The sequence below is a fragment of the Suillus bovinus genome (assembly GCF_016758785.1).
Source record: "Suillus bovinus strain UH-Sbo-P2 chromosome Unknown EDB93scaffold_10, whole genome shotgun sequence".
NCBI lineage: Eukaryota > Fungi > Basidiomycota > Agaricomycetes > Boletales > Suillaceae > Suillus > Suillus bovinus.
Window position 1 is genome coordinate 428,858 of NW_024542066.1, and position 23,637 is coordinate 452,494.

Here is a 23,637-nt window from a genome sequence, read left to right on the forward strand (position 1 = left end):
ACCACATGAACCATGGGACATAAAACCCATTCCACATCTCGGCGTCACACCTGCTTCTTCTGCGGAACCAATAGCGGGGTCCTCCAAACGGCAGCGTGCAGCTACTGTCCCGCAAACGCCAGAGCCCTTGGATACTAGACAAGACTTCACTCTCAGTTTAGATTGTATCCCCTCACCGGCATATTCATCAGCATCAGAGAAATTACTCACAGATCCGGGTGACTCCGAGAGTAACTCTCATTTCACCAATGGAAGACCAGCATCAGTACAGCTTGATGATGCCGATATTGATTCCCTTCCGTCGCTTTCATTTACAGGGTCAGAGCCTCAGGCTTCTTTGTCTGCGCTCTCACGTTCCTCATCCATATCATCTTCACCGTGGTCCACAACTGTGACCGACCAAAATAGTATTTCTGTCAGCCACGCTCAGGGTTCGGAAATGTCTTTCGCCCACGAAATCGATAGCATGGATGAAGGTCATCCTCTCAGCTATCACTCTGATTTTGACTATCACACACAACTGCGCTCTGACTTGTCGGAGTCAGAGTGGGACTTACCTTCGAAGATTACATCTGGAACCCCTTACCCAAAAGTTACACCCACACCATACACCTCTTTTTACACTCCTAAAACTTCTTCCGATCCACGGTCCTTTCACGCCATGCCTGGCATCCTATACCATCTGCCCCAGATCAAGAAGCCACATCTCTCGACAAGACTTGAAGATGCTCCACGCGACGGTGATAGCACACCTGAACAACGAGGCCCACCCCCAGGGCGAGACCGTGGCGAGGACAGACGGGACCGTAAATACGGAGGAAGAGAGGAAGGGGGTCATTCTGGGAACCATGGTTCTGGAGGGTACGGTGACGACGGTGGTGGGGATGATGGAGACAGAGGGCGTAGACCAATCACACGTTCACCAGCATGGAGTGACTCGGATTACAGCTCTTCTTCAGATGAGGGAGACAACGGTACCGTTTACTATAGCGTGGATGGACACTCCTCTCGGCCGCCATCTCGCACACGTTCTAACCACTCAAGAATGGTTTCATGTTCTGATGATGATGTACCACTCGCTCAAAGCATGCCAACGGCACTCACAGCACAAAAGTCTATTCGACGACAATTGCGCGATGAGCGTCACCAACGGAAGATTCAGCGTGCGAAGAGTACTCGCGCAGTAATGCCATCCGAACGACCTCCTGTTCCTGCCCTTCCTCCTACTGTCATACATGGTCGACAACGTTCTGCGTCCGTCACGCCCTCGCTTGCTCCATCAAGAGGGGAGAGAACTCGTGGCAGGCCAGCCCCCCTTGAACCTTTCCCTGTTGATGATTTGGCGATGAAATTAGCAAACCTTCAAATGGCAACAGCTCCGTCGACTGCGCTGCCTTCCTATAATGGTATTGCTTCTGCATCACTACCCGCAAGAGTACCTATTTCTGGTTCTGGTCCACGGATTCACGGTCCGCAAGTTGTGGAAGAGACAACGTTCCTCCAACATGCCCCGGCTTATACCACCGACAAACTTCCACAGGAACGGCCATTGAGATCCACGCGATCTTTCTATCGTCCAGAGGGGCGAACAGTGGATACAGCACAGCCACGTCTAGAGTCATCGCAACGCCACGGAGGTAGACCGACGGCCGCTTCACGCAGACCAGAAGACCCGCCTATGTGCCGGGGCAAGTCCGTCACCCGTGCATCTAGAGATGGTTCTGAGATTCGCAATGGCTCAGAGCCTTTATTCAGGTCTGCCCGTCCAAGCGAAGATAGTAGAAGACCAACACCAACAGTCCCTCGCGCCTCCGTAGATCAAGATGTCGAGCAGCGTGTTCTTCAGCGCCCTGTTGTCGAGCCGTTACATTCACGGTCTCAGCCTGTCCATGTGCCAAAAACACAGGTCACCCAGCAACGAGTCTTTATTGGAGATATGCAAAGATTCAACACGGTGGAGATTACCCCGACCACCAACGCTGGCGATGTCGTTGCCTTGATTGCAAGCCAAGGATCGTTGGATGATGCGGCAGTCTGGATGCTGTTCGAGCTTGCGAATGACTTCGGCATGGGTAAGCAGGTTTCACATTTTTTGTGGACATCAAATGATTCACGTAATTGCAGAACGCCCTATCCGAAGTTACGAGCTACTATCAGATGTCACTGCTTCCTGGAACAAAGACAAACTTTTGAATGCCTTTGTGGTCAAGCGCACCTACCTGGCGCCCTTCCTGAGCCGCTCGGTATGTTTCTCGTTTGTTATTATCCGAGATCTATTGAACTGGCGGCATAGAACATACCCACAAGCTCACCTACCAACCGCGGATATATCGAATATGAGAGCAAGAAGGGCAAGTGGAGCAAACGTTGGATGGAATTACGAGAGCACAGCTTGTGGTTGGCCAAGCGTGACACGGTACGCTATCCTCAGTAGTCTCTTCAACCTAACTCAAAGCTTGTTGCAGGGAAAGGATGAGACTTTCCTGTGCTCACTCTCCAATTTCGACGCGTACTATATCACTAGAAAACGCAAGTCTCCTAAACCGTTCGTTTTTGCCATCAAATCTACTGACAACATCTCACTATTTGAGAATGTGTCGGACTATGTTCATATTTTGTCATGTAATCAAAAGGATGGCGAGAGATGGATGGAAGCGATTCTTGTAGCGCGAGTAAGCCTTCACACCCGATCCCTCAAACCTATCGTTCATTGCTGTTTTAGTCCTATGTGCTTTTCCAGGAACGACATGTCCTATTCGCAAAACCAGGGGAATCTACTTCGATCTCTAACAACCTATCTCGGTCTCAAACTAGAAAACAGTCCATTTCTACGCGCCCTAGTCAACCTCTCGTTAATGTCTCAGCTCCCTTCAGCGCATCAACTACCGCCGTCACATTCGAACCTGGCTCTCTCCTGGCTAAACACAGAGATGTCATATCATGATGTGCTTTTATGCGAACTGAATATACCCCGCATATACCCCACATCTACTGTCCGTGTCATTGCATTGTATATTGGAGGTTGTAACTACATACTTCTGTAGTCGTATTTCAAAGTAAACCATTGTACACAATGTTAAAATCATGATGATTAGCAAGGAGAAAAGTAATAAGGAGCAAGTAAAAGTACACAAGTGCTCAATCCGAAGATACCTTGGGTTTCTTCTTGACAGGTTCGTCTTCCTCACCTTCCTTAGGACCGGAGGCTTTCGGTTTTGGTTTCGGTTTTGGTTTCGGCTTGGATTTTGGCTCCTCGTCCTCGTCAACATCCATTGCATCGTCGTCCTGCTTCTTGGCTTTGGGCTTGGGCTTAGGTTTGGGCGCTGTTTTCTTGGGTTTATCTTCATCATTGCCCGCATCACTACCAGCTGCCTTGGCCTTGACTTTCTTCTTGGGTTTATTTTCATCGTCGCCTGCATCACTACCGGCTGCTTTGGTCTTCGCTTTCTTCTTTGTTGGTTTGTCTTCATCATCCCCTGCATCGCTGCCAGCTGCCTTGCCCTTTGCCTTCTTCTTGGTTAATTTCTTTTTTCCTTTTGCAGCATTTGCCAGCTCGCGATCTCCGCTAGCATCAGAGGCAGTAACACCGCCGTCAGAATCTGAGTCGCTTTCACTCGGTGAACCTTCGTCTGTGGACGAGGCTTGGAAGTCCTCATCTGCAATCAAGAATTGAGAACCATCACATGACATGGAGAGAAATCCGCACCTTCTTCACTGTCCTCATCATCACCACCCAATCTCGGCTTGGGCATTTCGTCCCCACTACTCGCAACGCTCTGCATTTCTTCGTCAGAGGAGTCACCTCCAGCAGCCAGCATATCGACGTCGGGCACCATCTCATTCTTCAACTTCACCTTCTTTTCCTTGAGGTATGCCTCGACCGGCTCGTGTTCCTCTTTGTTGATCGACGTGAACGTGAACTCTGGGCCGTTCTTGGTCACAATCTTCAGGTCGAATGTGCGGGCTGCAGTGGCACCCATGCTTGCACCAACCCGAGAGAAGACACACTGGTGAATGTCGGATATTTCGATGAGAGTTGGCTGTTTGGATACGAAGAAAATATATTTCTCCAACAGGAACAAGTCGCCTTGCACGGCCTTGAGATTCGCTTTGATGCCTGGGTGACCATCACGACTAAGACAGGAGTCAGCAAAAGTCTAAATGACGATAAATTGCATGCCTTTTGAATGACCCTAGGCTGATGATCTTTTTCTTGGATAGAGCACGGAAAACACCCGAGACGACTTCAAAGGTGGGGTCTTCATAGTTCTTTTTCAGTCTGTCATACTTCTCGATGTCTTCCCTGATTTACACATATGAGACATGATCATGCTGGGACATCCATGATTGGCTTACTCCGACATATTGAGCTCCGCTGTGGTCTCCTCTTCCCGGGCAAATTGCATGACAAGATAAGAATATCTCGTCTGTCCTTGCCGAATGGGTGTGCTCAATCCCAGCTGTAGCAATTTTAGTCAAAGGTCGAAATGAAGTAGATATGACTTACAATGAAGAGTACGTGTTGATCATCTTTAGGTAGGAGAAATAATCGAGCAATGCTGGAATATAGAATTTTGTAGTCGTACGTCTTGCCACGAAGACGCAAGAAATCAAGGAACATGTCAACGTCGTATCGTCCACGAGGGGTCAAGACGAGAACTTCTTCGAAACTCAGGACTAAGTCTCCAGAAACTTGACCAATGTCTGCTTTGTCTTTGATAGCGTCATGGAATGCTTGTGCTGCGCTCATTTCCTCTCCCTCTCCCTCTCCCTCTCCATCTCCCTCCTCGTCATCAGATTTCTGCGAGCCAGCGTCCGACCCTCGGATGCGAGCTTGCGTACCAGGAACATAGAAGCGAATCTCTACCATCTCATCTGGGGCACTGCGAGCAGGTTTCTTTGCAGATGATGTTGATGGGGCAAATTCTAGTGAAACTTCAGTGCGACCAGCGATGTTGGAGTTTGCTACTTGGCTCAGAGGGAGCTCAAAAGCCGTCTTGTTTGATACGAGAAACGCCATATCTTGCCCTGGAATAGACATTTAAGATAATATATAAACAAGACTCAAAGTATGCCGCACCTTGGATGTCCGTTACACCCCAGTTCCAGCCTTTGAATGTGACATCTCTGACTTCCAGAGTCACCGCAAAGTGCTGTTTGAGTAGCCCTGCGAGTTTGTCGTGATCCTGAAAGACTCCTTAATAACAGTTCATCGCTAAAAGTCTGTACCAACCTCCCGTAAGAAGCCATCAAAAGTTTCTCGCCGTCTGTCCTTCAGGCCTATTCGCAGCTGAAAGTTCCTTGCAACGCGATACCATTGCGCCCATTTGACTTCTGCAGACGGTATGGCAGTTACTGTATCATTCTCTTCGCCCTTCCAGGCCATTCCACTTGCTGCAACACGAAATTCTGGCAGGCACCATCAGTACAGGATGTGAGATCAATGGATCAAGAAAAGTCTCCTTACTCCCAACTTCAGATGAGAGGCCATAATAAATTTTATCGAACTGCGTCGTCGTCATAGAGGACAACAGAAGGTGTCAGCAAAGAAGATAGAACTTGATGGAGTTGCAACTTGCAAGTTGTGCAACCGTGACGTTGAGACTCGACGCGTTCACTGACAAATCATCACGTCTTGAATTGTCTCCATATATATAAGCGAACGCTTCGATAGGCTTCGATAGTACCAAGCATCTCTAGGAGCACCCCTTCACGTCGAGCGGATCGAGTCAACTGGCAACGCGATTTCTTCGAGTTTCAAGTGCTGCTCACCGATATACAGTGAACTAGCTGTACAGTGTCAACTGCAATGGATTCAACTCAAGAAAGAACCTTCTGCAAGTGGTGAGCTACCTGACCATACACTGCTGTCGATGGAATAGCTCATGTTGCTATCTAGGCTAAACACCAAACTTGAAGCAAATGGTTATCCACCTATGCACTCGCTCGTCCAAGACCTTTCGGACGGCGTGCGCTTAATCCAGCTCATGGTAAGAGGAATGCTTGTCTTCTAGCTCGAGCAACCATGATTTATGTCTTGGTTTGTATAGGAAATAATGGGTAAGGTTGTGTTTCAATCTAATTTTATATGGTGTGGATAGCTCGCGTGTTGTACAGGTGATACATCCCTCGGAAGATACAATAAGAACCCCCGAATGCGCGTCCAGAAGGCAGAGAATGTCAACAAAGCACTGGAATTCATACGACAACGCGGTATAAAATTAACAAATATTGGGCCAGAAGGCACGTTGCACAGTTCAGTCTGAAGGAACTCAGTCAACCTGTTGGACTTTAGATATCATCGACGGTAACTTGAAACTGATCTTGGGTATGATCTGGACCTTGGTCTTGCGCTTTACCATCGCAGACATCAGGTAAGACAACTCGTACAAGAGGATGCCTCGTTGAATGCGACTATTTCAGTGAGGAAGGCCTTTCGGCGAAGGAAGGCTTGCTGCTTTGGGCCCAACGCAAAACTGCGCCCTACAAAGAAGTTGATGTACAAGACTTCTCCATAAGTTGGTCGGATGGGCTGGCGCTGTTAGTACACTCCCTGGTTACAATCTGCCTCTGACTTGCTCTCACTCTTCTAGCTGTGCGTTAATCCATTGTCATCGGCCCGAGCTCCTGGATTATGACAAACTTGACAAGGCATGTAACAGTAAAGGCATTCGTAAATATTGTACCTAACTGCGTTGTTCAGTCCAATCGACACGGTAATACCCGCCTGGCATTTCAAGTAGCCGCAGACCATCTTGATGTTCCAGTAAGCTCGCATCAGGCAACCCTTGCGGAGGTGCTTACTTTACCTATGCAGCAACTCCTTGAGGTAGAGGACCTGTGCGATTCGACGCGTCCAGACGAACGCAGTGTCATGACCTATATTGCAAGTTATTTCCACGCCTTCTCAACGATGGGTATGTTAAAAACTAAAATTGCTGTCACATCATATGCAACTAATGGCCTGGTTAGATCAAGCTGAAACTGTTTCCCGACGTGTAGAAAAATTTGCTGAACTAATGCAATCCGTTTGGACGAGCAAAAATGATTATGAGCGTCGAGCTCGCGCTGTGCGTCTACTCGCATCGCATACTTCTCATAGCTCACGTTCCAATAGCTCCTACATGCACTTTCTGAGGTCCAGAAAACGTGGTCAACCAGCCGTTTTACTGGCTCATATACAGATGCGAAAGAACAATCCACCACTTTTACAACTTACAAACACACAACCAAGCGTACATGGGTCACAGAGCGACAGGACGTCACTACACTCCTTGGCAACATACAAACGAAGCTTCGGACGTACGGGCTGACAGAATACATCCCTCCCCTTGGTCTCGCGCTTTCGGTGGGTATTCGAGATGCAATGTGTTAATTTTATACCTGATTATATACATTGAGTTCTAGGACCTCGACGACGCATGGAATGACCTGCTTCAATCTGAAGCCAAAAGGTCACGGGCAATTAATGCACAGATACGGCAGTCAGTCATACACTTTCTATTACTCGCTCTTGATGTTCAATAGGTACCCAGGATCAAAGAGTCGTTGCGGAAAGAATTCGCGGATCTAGCTAATGATTTCTCGCAACGTCTGCACACCATATCATTGGAACTCTCGGGTGTCGCGGGGCCGCTAGAGGTCTGTATTTAACTTGCAAATAGACTGAGGCTTACGTATAATATAGACCCAGCAAGACCAGGTCAAAAAAATTCAAACCCGCCTGCCGACGTTATCTGAAGCCCTGACGCGTGTGGCAAAGGCAGAGCAAGACTGCGTCGCAGCAAATGTAGAAGAGAACGACTACACTGTGTTCACATGTCAAGACCTTGAGTTTGAACTAGGACTTGTAGCGCAGAGCCTCACGAAGAAAATATCTTTCATTGACAATCAGGTCAGTATCTATTTGAGCACATCCTACTTGACTAATGCAGGACAGATTGTGTCCCGAAATATGACCAACCTAACACCTGCACAACTGGAGCAATTTGAGAGTACTTTCCGGTACTTCGACCGCGACGAGACCAACACGTTGAGCTTGACAGAGACGAGCGCAGCTCTCGCTAGTCAGGGCCTTGTGTACTCTGTGAGTGTATCAAACACTGCATAGCTGCGCTGCTCATCAAGTCATTGAACGATTAGGATGAAGACATGACTTATATCTACGACCAGCTGGTACAAGACTACGGCGCGGTCACTTTTGAAGCATTCATCAATCTCTTGGTGAGCTTATTCTCCTCTGGCATTAATTGCATTCTTACAAACAACTTGTGATAGGTTGACATCACGGAGGATCAAACGTCACCGGAGCAACTGCGCGAATCATTCCGTGGAATTGCGGGTGACAAAGTACGTGACTCTCACTTGGTGACTTGTGCATCAATGAAATTCATTTCTGCAGCCTTTTGTGACTGAACTCGATTTACGCCTGGCTCAGTTGCCCGTAAGTGCAGTCGACTACTTGAGTCAGGTGATACCGTCGACAAACAATGAGGTGGGAGAACCCGAGTATGACTATGAGACTTGGCTCCGGGACGTCTTTGCATAGTGTGAAGCAGTAGACCCTGACTCTATGGAGTAAAGAAGGTTTTGTGGAATTACGAGGTTGGGAATTTTAACTTTGAGCTTCCATGATGTAGTGTCAGCACGAATCGTGCAATCTTCACAGCATCATTTCTGCTGTGTCTTGTCTACGCGAAGGGTGGCCCGCGACGGCAGAGCCCCTTACTGTTGGTATATTGAGTCATTGATTGGTGTTACAAATACAAGCGTCCTACACAGACGAGTCGCGAGAAGCGGGTTGCAGATACGAGTGTTAATGGCGAAATTGAAGTGATTTCATCTTCGTGTTAGAGTCACAATACGTGAGGTAGGTTGAATCAACCACGCCATATGAAATGTACTGATAGTGGCCAAGTCTGAATCTGTCCGTTTTAACATTGAAGCTGAAGGGTCATGGTAACACCTAGCCTCTCCATCTTCCATGAATACTGCTTGATCTACAGTTCATTCGATGAACAGAAACAACTTAGCCACCCAGCGGCGGCTGAGCGGCCTACCATATTAGGAGTTATGTCGGAGAGTCAATCAAGTCACGGGCATTGTTTGTTTGTTGGACTTGGTAAACAAGATAACCCAAAGCTTGTCATGGCACCTCATGCCTCCCCTTCTGTTGCCCCTCCAGATAGCCGACCTACAAAACGACCTCGTTTATCCAAGTCTACTCACCGCGTTCTTAATGTTTGGGCTCAGCTCGCCGAACGCTACAACAAACGTCTCGATGAAGACGATATCGTTGACCTCTACAGCGGCACCATAATCAGTGACAGAGGAGTACTAAGGAACGGAAAAGACTATGATTTTGGTCATTTAAATCCCGATGATATTCAGGATGACCAAGATCAGGAGCAAGAACAGGAGCAGGAGCCTGACGAGCAGGACCAGGATGATGACGTCGATGAATTGGACACTCTACCCGTTCGGCGCGCACCTGATGGTACTATGGCATCAACGTCTGAATTGCTTCGTGCTGTGCCACCTCTTTCAGCAACAACAGACGCTGACGATCTTAACGACTTTCTGGATGCTGAAAAGAGACGAAGAGAGCTGTTGGGAGATGAGGACGGTGATGATGATATGTCTCTGGAAGAATTAGCTGCGCTCCGAGAGGCTTTACATAAGTCGGATGAAGAAGAGCAGCCAGAGACCGTTGATCCAGAGCATGCAGCCGCCATAGAAGACGAGTCTGAGGATGAACTTAATAGCATATGGCAGCACGACGAGGCTAGTGTTGTGTACCACATCCCCCGCAATGAATCTGAACAGAATGTTGCGGAAGGTGAGCAAAAAACCTCAGAATTCGCTGATTCTGATGAGGAATTTGCTGCGCTCCTCGAACGACCCCCGCGAGCTGGAAAGCGAAGGCGAAGCTCTTCACCATCCTTTTCTCTACGAGGATCTTCTCCATCTTCGCACCGTTGTACATCATCTGAAAGTACACTAGGTAATCTAGCTACCTTCACAGTCTGCACAATCGCTTACCAACGGACTGCTCCGCAGTGCCTGATACACCTTCGACTACAGCAAGCACCCGTTTCGCGTCTCATACGCCGCGGAGTCAAGTCTACCCTTTTGCCACCCCCTCCGTCGATCCCGCACAACCACTACCGCGTACACAAGTCTACCCTTTTGCCACCCCCTCTATCGATCCCGCACAACCACTACCTCGGACACAAGTCTATCCTTTTGCCACCCCATCCATCGATCCTACACAACCACCACAACTTCTTCTCTACCAGGCGATGCACCAATTGTCATATGCTTTGTCCGCGACGATGTTGACATACGGCTCACCTCATATGCCTCCGCCACCCACAGGTCCGTGGGGTGCGTACCCACTAGGTTTTGCGCATCCTTGGGGACCACAAGAAATGTCTGAAGCATCCCACTCATTTAAGCTGGGCGATGATAAACATGACGATGAACCGCCAGATGATGAAAGTACGCTTGTGGACCATGACGGTGGTGACAGAAGGCGGTCCACGAGTCCCATAGGTTCAAGGAGGGAGGCGAGAAGGCTTGAGCGCCGGAAGTCTGCTCGGTTTTATGAGGAAAAATATCAGGACCAGCGTATCGCGGCGAGGGGACGAACGCCTGGTACTCCATCTCCTACCCTTAGTCTTAAGGGTTCCACTAGTACGAACAAGAAGGGGAAGGCAAAGCGCAAGTCGTAAGTCATATGATCTTCATCCTGTTTTGTATTTAAGCAGTATGTATTGGATATTTTCTTGGGTATCAAGAAAGACAATTAGAATCTGTTGTACTGTTAGTACTTATTCTTACTTACTACTTTCATCATATACCCAGTTGACACGCACACTCGGGTCGCTGCGCCGACATAGTATACTTCTTGGTCTCGATCCGACTACCGTACTGTCATACCTCTCGCCTGGCTGCAGATCCGATTGCTACCACCCAAAGTTCATGCAAGGACTCTAAACTAATCTTGTACCATCTAAACCCAGATGGCACAATTTCGCACGCCTCTTGAACACCGGGCCACTCATGGCGATCATGAAGAAATTCACGTCTAGTGCAGGACTGGAATAGAGCTGTAGACGAGGGCCGCAAGATCGAGAGCTTTTCTCGTTTCCTCTTTCCCCCCTTATACTCCGATCTCTAAGAAGCAGCTCGTGATGGGGCCATCATCGTACTCATCGCAAGCAAGCCATCTCGCCATGCCATTATTATCATCCCGCAAAACTCACACAAGCAACCTCCAACTAGCGTTCTACTCCTACTACCGATTTTTTTTTTTTGGAAACTCGCCAAATTGGTACTCACACTTCAAGAGGAAAAAGAGGCCAATCCCAAAGGGAACCAATCAGCGTTCATAAAAGCTTTGAGAGAGTTACGGAACAATATCGTCTGCCCACTTGTTAAAAATATGGAGGTGCTCGATGTCTGTCTTCAATTTCTTGCCGTTGCATGCTGCTGTCGAGTACAGGGCAAAGGGAAATTCCCTTTCGCAGCACTATGTATTTTCATACGCGCCATCGCTCACCGCGCTGATCGAGGCTTGTACAAGTCATGACAGTCCCCGTCGGTGCCCTTCGTCGTCATTGGTTCAGGATTGCTCAGCCGGTATCTCATCCACTTTGGATGCTGAGGAGCCGAGGTGGAATTGGTGCGGAGACTTTGGCCCCTCCCTCCCACAACTGTTTCCTTCTCCAAGACAACCAGTGCAGTGTTGATGCCCGCAAATCAAGAGCACTATGCGAATTGCGGGTCAATACTTGGCTCCATTTCGCGTGTCACGGGATGCAGAGATCCTGTCAGGTCGGCCTTTCTGATATGCGACCAGCCACTTTCGCTCCACAAACGATAATTTTGGCTCCTGCAATTTTCTTTCTGATCAATTTCTCTCACCTAGTGCTGCGGGCTGGAACTCTACGACCACAGGAAGGTTCGAATGAGAAAAGCACGCCTCGATTTCGCTTTGATCTTCTGATATCTAGTAACACACATATTTTATCCTCATGAAAAGAACAAATACCATGACTGAGCTAGAGATTCATTTCTGTCCCTCCGATGAAATGGCCAGGTGGATGGTAACCGGTAAAGTCTGGACCAAGATTAGGCGAACTGATGAGCGTCGATTGTGCGGCACATGGGCACACACGTGCATGGGATAACATATACACTGTATTTGCTTGGCTTAGATACGGACTTTACATTCCCTACTCTTACTAGCCAGATTTTCGGTATACGATGGTGCAAGGTATAATAGGAAGTGTAAGGGCGCTGGGTTATTGCCGGTGATTCTGACGACTGAAATTAATCTTTGCAGGAGCTGGTGAAGCTTATAAAGAGCGATAAAGTCCCAGACAAAGGTACCGCTGCTTTCAATTACAAAATCAGGGGCATCGTTGACCTGATAGTAACATAGACTACCTTATCGTAGACGTCAGAGACGAAGATTGGAAGGGAGGAAATATCAAAGGCTCCAGAAATCACCCGTCTCAAAGATTCTTGTTAGAGCTTGATGACCTCGTCGAGCGCACCAAGGATGTACCGGTTATGATCTTCCATTGTGCACTGAGTCAGGAGCGGTATGGATTCATACTTATTCACCGCCTATACTCATCATCTTGGACAGTGGGCCAAAGGCAGCAAGAGTACGCTCATTCCTCTAAGCGCTTGCGTCATAAAAATTGAGAACATAACAGATTTACGAAGAAACCCGCAACACTTTGCATAATGCGAATCACACTGTGTATGTGCTTCAAGGGGGGTTCGTCCAATTCGGGCAGTCATACAAGGTAACGTTGCATCGTTAATTTTAATCAGGACCCATGACCAACCAGATATTGCAAGAACGATCCAGAGTTGGTCGAGAACTGGAGAGAGGTCATTTGGTAGAATCAGCTAGGGTCCTGTATCGAGAAAATCTGTTCGAGATGGGTTAACGCTGCCCTTGTCAGCTTCCTCCGTTTTCGTCTGTCGCTTTGTCTTTCTGCTTGATAAAGCGCTTCGGCATTTCTTCAACCACCCTTTGGAGCTTACGTCGCTCTAGTTCAATATTCCTCTGGCAGACAGTCCTTTGCAAGTCGATCGGTGGGAATATTTGGTGCGAAATACTCAGAAAACGTACCACGTGCCCAGCGAAACAACCATAAAAGTCCCTACTGCCCAATGTGATCCGACGAGAAACCCTTGAAGAATGACGTTGATGACAGTCAGTATGAACCGGCAGACAACGCACCAGCACCCATGATACGGATGACTCCTACTCCAACGCCACTGGCGATACCACTCATAAGGCTGTTCCGAGCACATGGCATCTCGCCTAGACGTTGAAAATCATCAGCTATTGATATGCGCTAGCTTCGCAGAGTGTTCAGCTGCATAAGGGTTAATACCTGGGGAAGGCGCACCTTGAAAGCTTCTCCCACATCTTGCCAAAAGTTACCAGTTGATTCAATCTTATAGACGGGTCTGCGGGATCCCGAAGGTTGACTTGATGCAACTTGCGTCCTGTCTTCAGACTCAGAGGACATGACGAAGGCTAAATATTACTGCTATGGTGGCAACTTGAAGTTACTTCGGCTTACTGACCGATTCAGAAGCCGCAGACTTCTCACGGCTAGTTCCGCCCAAAAATGCCAGTTCCGCCTTCTCCCTTTTCCTTCAGCTCATCATCTAAGTTCACGTCTACATCATGTCTCTTCCTCAACCAGTTCCCCCTTCATGGAAGGTATGATGCATGTCGCGATTGACGGCGGTAATTCTGGAGCTCAAAGTATCTGAATACAGGACCTCGGAAAGTCTTCTAACGACTTGTTGGGGAAAGACTATCCTTTCCATGGGACATCTCTGGAGGTCAAGACAAAGACGCCATCCAATGTCGCGTTCAAAGTCGGTGGAAACAGGGACTCGAAATCTGGTGCCATTGCCGGGGACATCGAGGCCAAGTACACCGACAAGAAGAACGGCCTCGTTTTCACCGAGACATGGACCACTTCTAACGCTCTCAAATCTCAGCTCGAGCTCGAGAACTATCTTGCCAAAGGTCTCAAGCTTGATATCGCCACATCATTGACACCCGACAAGGGCCAAAAGTCAGCCTTGCTTAACGTGATCTACAAACAGTCTGGCGTCCACACCCGTGGCGCGTTCGACGTGTTCAAGGTTCGGTGACGTTGAATTCTATCATTCTCCGTCTAATTTCAAGGGAATGTTAGGGCCCCACCTTTACCGCTGATACTGTCTTCGGTCGCGACGGCTTTTTGTTCGGTACTGAGGCTGCTTACAACGTCACTGAGGGTAAGATCACCCGGTATGCTGCTGCCATCGGTTATAACGCTCCCGAGTACGCTGTGACTGTTCACGGTCTCAACAACCTCAAAACCTTCACTGCGAGCTACTACCACCGCGTCAGCGCTGATGTTGAGGCTGGTGCTAAGGCTGTCTACGATACCAAGGCAACGACTTCGGGTGTTGCTCTTGAGGTGGGCACTAAGGCGTGAGTTTAGGGCCACATGGCGTTGGCATGGTTGGTCTGAACCTGTTACGTATAGGTACCTTGATTCGGCTGCTTTCGTCAAGGCAAAGATCAACAACTCCGGTGTTCTCGCACTTGGTAAGTCATTGCAGGTTTAATGATAGGCTTTCTCTGACAACATTGGCAGGCTATACACAGGCCCTCCGTCCTGGTGTCAAGGCTTCCTTCGGTCTTGCCCTGGACACTCAACGCTTGAACGAAATCAGCCCCACTGGCCCAACTCACAAGGTACTTCTCTCATTGTACTGTCTAGTCTGCATATTGATCATGGCCATCCGTCTAGGTCGGAGCTAACATTGTGTTCGAATCGTAAAGCTACGGCAGTTTGATAGCTAGTCGTGTCGTTCTGCATTATTAATGACATTATCGCCCCACACATTGCCAAGTAATGCAATGCATCGCTTAGCGTACACTTGCACTAACACAAATGGTGATTGCCATGGGCTTGAACTTTCGCAACCGATAGTTGGTGACAGTTGTTGATGCGTCCTGTGCTAGTACGTGGATGTATGATGCGCGTCATGAATCTGCAACTAGAGTGAAACGCGTGGAACAAACCTACTCTCTTGCAGAAACCTGCAATTAATTAACGTCACGAGTCGACCTGGGACACAAAGCCTAAACGAAAGGATTAGTCTTGGGGCCTGGATGCAATGCTCAATGGTCGACTTTCGCAGGTGAACAGGGTGCAGCTGTGTACCGAAACCAAGGTTGGGTGAGTTGCAGTTGTCATCGATTAATCTCTTTTTGCTTTCTGTGACGAGATTTGAGAAGGCTGAGTCGAACGGCCAGGGACATGATTAGAGTTAAAAGCTATAATGGCCCCCACCATGAGAGCTATGCGTGGCTCCAGCTATCCTGTAAACAGGCATATCATGCGAGGCTTAATTTTAAACCAGTTAGTAACATCAGACAGGAGCAGCGTAAGCCGAGCTTCTAACCTACTACCATGCATTTGCTCTCAGATAATGGCGAATTCATCATACTTTCAACTCGAGTCCCGAATGTGGGTGGCAAACTATCACGGTATGCAATACAATTATTACGACCGATCACAAAGACTCAAGATTTTGGGCACGCTGCTTTCTTGAATTTGACGATCAAGTGACTTGCCAATAGTTGAAACAGGACTTTTACATCAAAACCAATGCGACCGTAGATATAGCCGTGGCTCCTAAAACAGCATAACCAGCTTTATATGCCCCCTTGAGACTCAAAACTTTGAGAGCTACGTGAGTAATGATCAACGAGACAAAACATCGGCGACATACATTTACCCATGTCCCAGCTCAAGTGTCGGAGACCATTCCAGAAGTGGAAAGTGAAAGGTGCAGCAAGAATAAGCTTGCCGGTGTACTTCACATAGTCTGGGAGCCCAGCAACGAACTCGACGATGTGAGCGCTATCGAAAGTCCCCGGAGCGACGAGGTATGCCAACGAGAAGCCGTAGAGGACTATATGATATCACGATTATGCTATATTTCAGTAATTTGTAAGGAATTGAGACATACGCGCGCTGAGTGCCCCGCCGGTTACACGGTTTGCAATCGAGCTAAACCATGTCAGCTGAGGCTGGTAGATCGTGAAATGAGGGCTGGAGGGGCGTTTGAGACGCTGAGCATTCAGAATTTCTTCCGAAGCTGATGGAGGGAGAGACTGTATCTGCACACCACTAAAGTGCATTCAGTCATGATAGCTCAGAACCACGACAATTATCCCCTACCGCTTGGGAATCAGGGTACGCAAAACAATTTGGTTTCTCCCTGTGATAAGTATGTAATCGTACCGCTTTCATGAATTATGATGTGCACTTACCAACGACTGGAGCGAACGCTACTCTTCTCGTTGCAGAACTAAGCCCAACTCGAGCGGACATCATGGTGAAGGTGGAAAAGTGTTTTGTGGAAACTGACGGTGATACACGGAACCGGATCGTGGGAAATACAAATATCCGTCCCGGTCACTGACAGTAAGTAGATTCAATGAATGCGAAGCCCTGTGATATTCACATAGATTTCAGGAGAAAGATGATAACTCATAGTACTTAGATTTCTAGCAACTTGCGTGGAGTGAGATATTGCAGTATCGAGTGTACTTGAAATTTGCGTAGCCGGTAGATTCCTGAATGTGCCATATTCCCGCAGCTCACAGTAACAGACTCTGCATCTCGCCAGTTGTCAACAACAGATGGAATTTTGGAATGTGTAATAGTTAAAACAACCACGACAAAGAGCGCTTTGAGGTTGTGTTAGACATTGCGCAATGCTTGAGTCAAGCACTAACAATAGCTTCAAGTTGTTTGTTTCTGTGACTCCGAGTCGGACACGGTCAGTTTTGCCTGTGGACCGCCATGACCTCAGCATACCCTCAAACAACCTCATCATCTCCTGCTCATAATTTGGTCATCCCACCAGTACTACACTCTCCTCCGTCACTTTCAAATCTCAAAGATCACCATTTCAACACAGGCCACCTATACGTGACCACTCCGACTCTTGGAAGTTCAGCATCATCTGTAACGAATCTTGATTTGAATGACGGCATACTTGTCCACGAGGTGGACCCAGAGGTGGACACCACACACAGCGAAGATACCACTGCAGTTGGCCAGATAGATGATGTAGCTGGTGAAGAATCCAGGAAGAACCTGCGGGATCATCTACGGCGGACTTTGAGTGTTCAGAGGGAGAAATCAGGTATTTTTATCTTGATCAGTGCATACTAGCACTTCTAAGAGTGTTGCAGACGCAAAGCGAAAAACTGATGAATTTCTAGAAATTAGTTCTGTGTTTGCTGACACAAGTGAGTAATATCATGACATACATTCCTGAATGTGCAAGATATGGCCGGTCTGGGTGCATGTCTGGGGCGGACCCCAATTTTGATCAGGTATAGGTAGCTCTATCACCCCTGCCGAGCGTGCGTCTAAACTTGGTGGTCGCAGACACAGAACTGCTGTCTATACAGACCTTCACCCAGACCGGCCATTTCAGACCCGTCCTCGTATATTCATGTGTCTCAAATTTGGTACAGCTCTTGAAGAATATAGACCTCGAGAGTACTTTGTACTCACCGACGCTGGAAAGCCTGTGTTCACTAGGTGAGACTATTGACCAACTTAGTGAAGTCCAATGATGATCATCACTGGTTAGTCGCCCTGATGGGCAAGACGCTGAGAATTTATCGTCTATCATGGGCATAGTTCAAGCGCTTTTGTCAGTCTTCCTTGACGATGGCGATAAGCTACGCTGTATAAATGCTGGAAAGTTGCGAATAACCTTCCTGCTTCGGTCTCCCTTGTATTATGTCTGCGCATCATCGTGGGGTGAGCCAGAGTCCGTCGTGAGTAGTGACCTTGTATTTTGAATATTTCTTCGTGACTGCGATTAATTATGAACAAGGAAGACTCGCTCACACCTCGAGTATCTACATCTACAAATACTAAGCATTGTTACGGCATCCCAACTGCGACGCATTTTCGAGCGTCGCACGAACTTTGACTTGCGTAGGTTATTAGACGGTGCGATAATTCATATCTATCGTTCCTTGTAGTTTTTTGATCTTGCCTCCAAATAGGTTCTGAACCATTTTTGTTTTCGTTGTTAGGTCGAATAGAACTCGACCTTGCAATAGCGACTTCTTCCTTGAATTGTCTACAATTGGACCCAAGCTTGCGAGCGCGTGTTGCTGAAGCACTGGTACCGACCTCAAAGATGAAGGTCAAACCTTCCCCTGCACGTCAAAGATTGAAGTATTAATGGAAATCTGGTTCCAGGATACCCTCTACATCATTTTAGTTGCACGGGGTCAGGTCATAACATTGGTGCGGCCTAAAAAGCATTCAATACACCCTGCTGGCACGTGCCCTTTCTTTATCCTGATGTGTGACCTTTATACATACCTGTTGCAGATATACACATTCTAGTCAATACCGTTTATTCTCCGTCTATTGTCAACTCGCCTGCATCTGCATCATGGATTCCAGTTTGTCTACCCAAGTTCAACCCTGCTGGTTTTGTCAACGCATACATCACTTTTTTACATCGCCCTGACACAGAGTATAAATCCTATCAGAGCACAACACCCGAAAGCAATGAAAGTGCAGATACCACTGGCGCCAGCCATGGTGTCACTTCACGACACACAGTCAGGCTCATAGAAGATTCTGGCATCGGACTTGTGTGCATCAGCGGTGGGGGAGAGTTCGAGACTGTGCGAGCATGGTGCGACATCGTTACTCAGGTGTGCTAGACTATTTACCTTGAATTAATTTATGTCACTGACATTGACCCCAGAAATTGAACGATGACGGATCCCTCGATGCGCTGACCAGAGCTGTCGACTCCGGGAAAACACGCTACTTTGCCTCTCAGTTGGGGATACCTGGACTACGACACTTTGTTTATAAGTCCAGGCCACATGTTCAGATTACCTTACCGGCTTTCGAGGAGCCTTATGATACTCTCGATGCGAAGCGAAGGTGATCGATCCTAGAACTCTTCGTTTGCAGCGTACTCAACAACAGAAAATAGGATTGTCACGTTGTACCAGATCGTACATGACGCTATACATGCAAAATCTGGGCAAACGGGAAACCTCAAGCTGCAATACATTCGTACAGAGAAGGAAATAGTCATGGGTTGGGTAAGTGTTTGGCTGCTCAGTATCGCTTGTGTTTGATCTTGTTGCTTCAGATAACGCAGCCGTTCGAACTATATGTGGTTTTATCGCCGCGGTTACCCAAGGCCGCGGTGATCAATGCTGCGAATGCAGTTACTCGATGGGTGAAGAAAGAAGAAGGCCAACTTTTTCTGAGGGATGCCCCAGTTTTTTAATTACAGTAGATGGAAAACGATACCCTATCATTCATTGGTGTGGAGTGTTGATGCTTGTTATGACTATGAGATCTCATCAGAAACTTATGTAACCTCTTTGTGCATTTCACTTACTGCAATGCGTAAGTATGACAAATTTCCAGCGCTTGTGAACAAAACTGAGGTGTCAACCAGCAGGTAAACACGACGGTGACGATTATCTAAGGAATTCACGAGCGGAAGTACCAATGTGTACCGAGGATCAAGCTTAAGAAGCATTCCGGGAGTGTCTGGCGCCGAAGGTGTTCAGGATGAGTAGCGCAACCGGGGATGCATCGATGAGCGCCAATTGGATCTTTATCATAATATTAGCTCACTTCAACTGAAATTTCCCGGGCCTGCCGGTATATACACGTCGGCTGCTCCAACTTACTCAGATAGCTGACGCGTTTACCTGGCATCACAGTGATCACACGATGGTGCTGACGAGGTGCCAATGTGAAAAACACGTATAAAACGCTCCCACCCTCCAGACAAACTGCAGTTTAACAACACCTGCCCCCCTCAACTCTACAATCATGTCTGCTGGGATCTGGGCACCCGTGCCAAAGCCATCGTCTGGATTAGCGCGATATCGTGCATTATCTCCTCATGCTGGCGTCCATGTCTCGCCCTTACAGCTCGGTGCCATGAGCATCGGTGACAAGTGGGAGAAATTTGGGATGGGCAGTATGGACAAAACATCCTCATACAAGCTCCTCGACGCGTTCTACGATGCCGGGGGAAATTTCATCGACACTGCTAACAACTAGTGCGTATCGTGTCGTAATTCATGGCTGCCGCTGACACACTTCGCACCTTCTCAGCCAAGATCAAAGCTCCGAAGAGATCATCGGAGAGTGGGCAGAGGAACGGGGGATCCGTGACCAGCTCGTGATAGCTACAAAGGTGACTTTTGCTGGTCGATTAATATAGTTCGATGCTGATGCGTATATATTCAAGTACACGACTAATTACCAGCACGGCAACGACGCCATTAGACAGAAGGCACATTATACCGGTAACAACATCAAGTCAATGCACCTCAGCGTCGAGGCCAGCTTGAAGAAGCTGAGAACTTCATACATTGACATCTTATACGTGCACTGGTGGGACTGGGACACCTCCGTTGAAGAGGTCATGAACGGTCTGCACGTGCTGGTGCAACAAGGGAAAGTGCTGTATCTCGTGAGTATCCCGTTTCCGTGCTGGCACTCACATTTGTTAACATGTATCACTGGCAGGGTATCTCAGACTCTCCTGCTTGGGTCGTGTCCAAAGCGAACCAATATGCTCGGGATCATGGGAAATCACCGTTTGTGATTTACCAAGGTGCTTGGAACGTCATGCACCGTGACTTTGAACGGGAAATCATACCCATGGCCCGCTCCGAAGGTAGATCAATTTTGTTGCTCGCTATCTAATGCCCCGACTTACATTCATTCACCCACGCACAGGTCTTGCGCTTGCCCCTTGGAATGTCCTTGCCGGGGGAAAACTTCGAAGCGACGAGGAAGAGGAGCGCCGCCGGCAGACGGGAGAGAAAGGTCGCAGGCTCTTGGATCCTAATTGGGAACGCAACGAGACGGAGAGGGCGATGAGCTCAGCGCTGGAGAAGGTCGCAAAAGAAGTCGGTGCGAAGCACGTCACAGCTGTGGCCATTGCATATCTTATGCAGAAGACGCCCTATGTGTTCCCGATCATTGGTGGGCGGAAAGTGGAGCAGTTGGAGGCTAACCTGGAGTCTTTGGCAATTTCGCTGACACCCGAGCACGTGAAGTATTTGGAGAGTATCATTCCTTTCGAACCCGGCTTCCCCTCCACAATCATTGTAAGTCACATCAGCGCTCTGTTTTGTCAAATTCAAATTACTAAGACCTGATAATTTAGGGTGACGGCAAGCAATACAATTTTATAATGCAATCTACTGCATATTTCGAAAAGCAACCGCATCAGAAGGCCATAGTTCCAGATGTTGATTAGTATGGCAACAGATATCCACATTCTAGTCAATACCGTTTATTTTCCGTCTATTGTCAACTCGCCTGCCACATTTGCATCATGGATTCCAGTTTGTCTCCTGCTGGTTTTGTCAACGCATACATCACTTTTTTTACATCGCCCTGACACGGACCATAAATCTTATCAGAGCACAACACCCGATTCAGAAAGCAATGAAATAGTGCAGATACTTAGTACTTAGTACTGGCGCCAGCCATGGTGTCACAAGTTCACGTCGAAAATAAGTGGTTTACGTAATATACTAAAGGGGTATAGCGAGGTTAGAATGTGCGACACCCTTTTCAAAAATCAAAGTTCATTGGTGTGGAGTGTTTTCCGGTTGATGCTCGTTATGACTATGAGATCTCTTCTCCAATCTGGCCCATCAGAAACTTATGTAACTTTGTACATTCACGACGCGTGAGTCATAGTACAGCATCTTGATCACAAACCAGCGCTCGTGTCTTTATCATCACTTCGAATCTGCCGGTATACGTATCAGCTGGCTCCAACTTATTCAAATAGCTGACGCGTTTACCTGGCATCACAGTGATCACACAATGATGCTGACGAGGTGCCTATGTGAAAAAACATGTATAAAACGCCCCCAGCCTTCAGACAAACTATGGTTTAACAACACCAGCCTCACTTAACTCTACATCATGTCTGCTGGGATCTGGGCACCTGTGCCAAAGCCATCATCCAGGTTGGCGCGATATCGTGTATTATCCCCTCATGCCGGCGTCCATGTTTCGCCCTTACAGCTCGGTGCCATGAGCATCGGTGACAAGTGGGAGAAATTTGGGATGGGCAGTATGGACAAGACATCCTCATACAAGCTCCTCGACGCGTTCTACGATGCCGGGGGAAATTTCATCGACACTGCTAACAACTAGTTCGTATCGTGTCGTAATTCATGGCTGCCGCTGACACTTCACACCTTCTCAGCCAAGATCAAAGCTCCGAAGAGATCATTGGAGAGTGGGCAGAGGAACGGGGAATCCGTGACCAGCTCGTGATCGCTACAAAGGTGACTTTTGCTAGTCGATTAATATAGTCCGATGCTGATGCGTATATATTCAAGTACACGACTAATTACCAGCGCGGCAACGATGTCATTAAGCAGAAGGCACATTATACCGGTAACAACATCAAGTCAATGCACCTCAGCGTCGAGGCCAGTTTGAAGAAGCTGAGGACTTCGTACATCGACATTCTATACGTGCACTGGTGGGACTGGGACACCTCCGTCGAAGAGGTCATGAACGGTCTGCACGTGCTGGTGCAACAAGGGAAAGTGTTGTATCTCGTGAGCATCCCGTTTCCGTGCTGACGCCAACATATGTTAACATGTATCGCTGGCAGGGTATCTCAGACTCTCCTGCTTGGGTCGTGTCCAAAGCGAATCAGTATGCTCGGGATCATGGAAAATCACCGTTTGTGATTTACCAAGGTGCTTGGAACGTCATGCTCCGGGACTTTGAACGGGATATCATACCAATGGCCCGCTCCGAAGGTAAATCAACTTTATTAATTACTCGCTATCTGGTGCCTCAATTCACATTTGTTCACACATGCATAGGTCTTGCGCTTGCCCCTTGGAATGTCCTTGCCGGGGGAAAACTTCGAACCGACGAGGAAGAGGAACGTCGCCGACAGACGGGAGAAAAAGGTCGCATGCTCACAACTTCCAACTGGGAACGCAACGAGACAGAGAGGACGATGAGCGCAGCGCTGGAGAAGGTCGCGAAAGAAGTCGGTGCGAAGCACATCACAGCTGTGGCCATTGCATATCTTATGCAAAAGACGCCCTATGTGTTCCCGATTATTGGTGGGCGAAAGGTGGAACAGTTGGAGGCCAACTTGGAGTCCCTGGCAATTTTGCTGACACCCGAGCACATGAAGTATTTGGAGAGTATCATTCCTTTCGAACCCGGCTTCCCCTCCACAATCATTGTAAGTCACATCAGCGCTCTGTTTTGTCAAATTACTAAGACCTGCTAATTTAGGGTGACGGCAAGCAATACAATTTTATAATGCAATCTACTGCATATTTCAAAAAGCAACCGCAGGAGAAGGCCATAGTTCCAAATGTTGATTAGTATGGCACTGCTTATAATTCACACATGTATTGATGTGTCACAACTTGAATGCGTGAGCATCTGATTCCACAGCCCGACGATTCGGTAGTATACAGCACTTGAGCAGCTTCTGAATGGA

The 23,637-nt window shown here is 47.9% G+C and overlaps 12 protein-coding genes across 12 annotated transcripts; 9 read left to right on the top strand and 3 right to left on the bottom strand.

Moving 5' to 3' along the window:
- Positions 1 to 1,045: 1,045 nt before the first annotated feature.
- EDB93DRAFT_1080260 (uncharacterized protein) lies at positions 1,046 to 2,944 on the top strand (the record flags this gene model as incomplete). The annotated part of the gene is made up of 5 exons (XM_041445519.1): positions 1,046 to 2,072; positions 2,125 to 2,243; positions 2,294 to 2,416; positions 2,466 to 2,672; positions 2,723 to 2,944. The coding sequence occupies 5 exons, from the start codon at positions 1,046 to 1,048 to the stop codon at positions 2,942 to 2,944; spliced, it is 1,698 nt and encodes a 565-aa protein (XP_041310677.1).
- On the bottom strand, positions 2,903 to 5,844 carry EDB93DRAFT_61965 (structure-specific recognition protein-domain-containing protein). The gene is made up of 8 exons (XM_041456884.1): positions 5,468 to 5,844; positions 5,234 to 5,409; positions 5,081 to 5,186; positions 4,508 to 5,028; positions 4,357 to 4,460; positions 4,181 to 4,303; positions 3,707 to 4,134; positions 2,903 to 3,656 (listed from the first exon to the last, which is right to left on the bottom strand). The coding sequence occupies exons 1-8, from the start codon at positions 5,520 to 5,522 to the stop codon at positions 3,139 to 3,141; spliced, it is 2,031 nt and encodes a 676-aa protein (XP_041310678.1). The 5' UTR covers positions 5,523 to 5,844; the 3' UTR covers positions 2,903 to 3,138.
- Positions 5,625 to 8,795, top strand: EDB93DRAFT_1128864 (uncharacterized protein). Its single transcript, XM_041448856.1, has 18 exons — positions 5,625 to 5,844; positions 5,900 to 5,990; positions 6,051 to 6,060; positions 6,118 to 6,243; positions 6,296 to 6,374; positions 6,424 to 6,540; positions 6,594 to 6,651; positions 6,704 to 6,766; positions 6,818 to 6,917; positions 6,973 to 7,070; positions 7,118 to 7,348; positions 7,408 to 7,484; positions 7,536 to 7,641; positions 7,688 to 7,894; positions 7,940 to 8,086; positions 8,143 to 8,223; positions 8,278 to 8,349; positions 8,402 to 8,795. The coding sequence occupies exons 1-18, from the start codon at positions 5,810 to 5,812 to the stop codon at positions 8,546 to 8,548; spliced, it is 1,845 nt and encodes a 614-aa protein (XP_041310679.1). The 5' UTR covers positions 5,625 to 5,809; the 3' UTR covers positions 8,549 to 8,795.
- A 352-nt stretch (positions 8,796 to 9,147) lies between these two features.
- Positions 9,148 to 10,733, top strand: EDB93DRAFT_1247563 (uncharacterized protein; the record flags this gene model as incomplete). The annotated part of the gene is made up of 2 exons (XM_041452607.1): positions 9,148 to 10,003; positions 10,060 to 10,733. 2 exons carry the CDS (start codon positions 9,148 to 9,150, stop codon positions 10,731 to 10,733), a joined length of 1,530 nt encoding a protein of 509 aa, XP_041310680.1.
- Positions 10,734 to 12,213: 1,480 nt separating this feature from the next.
- EDB93DRAFT_1128870 (Rhodanese-like domain-containing protein) lies at positions 12,214 to 13,101 on the top strand. Its single transcript, XM_041448857.1, has 6 exons — positions 12,214 to 12,294; positions 12,350 to 12,392; positions 12,449 to 12,611; positions 12,659 to 12,677; positions 12,729 to 12,821; positions 12,877 to 13,101. The coding sequence occupies exons 1-6, from the start codon at positions 12,271 to 12,273 to the stop codon at positions 12,919 to 12,921; spliced, it is 387 nt and encodes a 128-aa protein (XP_041310681.1). The 5' UTR covers positions 12,214 to 12,270; the 3' UTR covers positions 12,922 to 13,101.
- On the bottom strand, positions 12,898 to 13,662 carry EDB93DRAFT_61447 (uncharacterized protein). The gene is made up of 4 exons (XM_041456874.1): positions 13,437 to 13,662; positions 13,265 to 13,382; positions 13,154 to 13,214; positions 12,898 to 13,100 (listed from the first exon to the last, which is right to left on the bottom strand). Exons 1-4 carry the CDS (start codon positions 13,557 to 13,559, stop codon positions 12,980 to 12,982), a joined length of 423 nt encoding a protein of 140 aa, XP_041310682.1. The 5' UTR covers positions 13,560 to 13,662; the 3' UTR covers positions 12,898 to 12,979.
- Positions 13,629 to 15,088, top strand: EDB93DRAFT_61315 (eukaryotic porin/Tom40). Its single transcript, XM_041456869.1, has 6 exons — positions 13,629 to 13,756; positions 13,816 to 14,190; positions 14,244 to 14,524; positions 14,580 to 14,641; positions 14,691 to 14,791; positions 14,847 to 15,088. The coding sequence occupies exons 1-6, from the start codon at positions 13,721 to 13,723 to the stop codon at positions 14,874 to 14,876; spliced, it is 885 nt and encodes a 294-aa protein (XP_041310683.1). The 5' UTR covers positions 13,629 to 13,720; the 3' UTR covers positions 14,877 to 15,088.
- Positions 15,089 to 15,696: 608 nt separating this feature from the next.
- EDB93DRAFT_1080192 (SDHC, cytochrome b subunit of succinate dehydrogenase) lies at positions 15,697 to 16,442 on the bottom strand (the record flags this gene model as incomplete). Its single annotated transcript, XM_041445514.1, has 5 exons — positions 15,697 to 15,782; positions 15,835 to 16,017; positions 16,075 to 16,235; positions 16,287 to 16,326; positions 16,379 to 16,442. 5 exons carry the CDS (start codon positions 16,440 to 16,442, stop codon positions 15,697 to 15,699), a joined length of 534 nt encoding a protein of 177 aa, XP_041310684.1.
- Positions 16,443 to 16,706: 264 nt separating this feature from the next.
- EDB93DRAFT_62171 (uncharacterized protein) lies at positions 16,707 to 17,637 on the top strand. The gene is made up of 2 exons (XM_041456891.1): positions 16,707 to 17,365; positions 17,597 to 17,637. Exon 1 carries the CDS (start codon positions 16,914 to 16,916, stop codon positions 17,286 to 17,288), a length of 375 nt encoding a protein of 124 aa, XP_041310685.1. The 5' UTR covers positions 16,707 to 16,913; the 3' UTR covers positions 17,289 to 17,365; positions 17,597 to 17,637.
- Positions 17,638 to 17,755: 118 nt separating this feature from the next.
- On the top strand, positions 17,756 to 19,398 carry EDB93DRAFT_1079873 (vacuolar fusion protein MON1; the record flags this gene model as incomplete). Its single annotated transcript, XM_041445488.1, has 9 exons — positions 17,756 to 17,905; positions 17,969 to 18,083; positions 18,140 to 18,282; positions 18,339 to 18,447; positions 18,474 to 18,689; positions 18,723 to 18,805; positions 18,859 to 19,043; positions 19,096 to 19,207; positions 19,258 to 19,398. The coding sequence occupies 9 exons, from the start codon at positions 17,756 to 17,758 to the stop codon at positions 19,396 to 19,398; spliced, it is 1,254 nt and encodes a 417-aa protein (XP_041310686.1).
- A 557-nt stretch (positions 19,399 to 19,955) lies between these two features.
- EDB93DRAFT_1080276 (NADP-dependent oxidoreductase domain-containing protein) lies at positions 19,956 to 21,399 on the top strand (the record flags this gene model as incomplete). The annotated part of the gene is made up of 6 exons (XM_041445522.1): positions 19,956 to 20,188; positions 20,244 to 20,325; positions 20,380 to 20,604; positions 20,661 to 20,811; positions 20,874 to 21,247; positions 21,307 to 21,399. The coding sequence occupies 6 exons, from the start codon at positions 19,956 to 19,958 to the stop codon at positions 21,397 to 21,399; spliced, it is 1,158 nt and encodes a 385-aa protein (XP_041310687.1).
- A 358-nt stretch (positions 21,400 to 21,757) lies between these two features.
- On the top strand, positions 21,758 to 23,538 carry EDB93DRAFT_62006 (NADP-dependent oxidoreductase domain-containing protein). Its single transcript, XM_041456886.1, has 6 exons — positions 21,758 to 22,312; positions 22,366 to 22,447; positions 22,502 to 22,726; positions 22,783 to 22,933; positions 23,000 to 23,373; positions 23,427 to 23,538. The coding sequence occupies exons 1-6, from the start codon at positions 22,080 to 22,082 to the stop codon at positions 23,517 to 23,519; spliced, it is 1,158 nt and encodes a 385-aa protein (XP_041310688.1). The 5' UTR covers positions 21,758 to 22,079; the 3' UTR covers positions 23,520 to 23,538.
- The last annotated feature ends 99 nt before the right edge of the window (positions 23,539 to 23,637 follow it).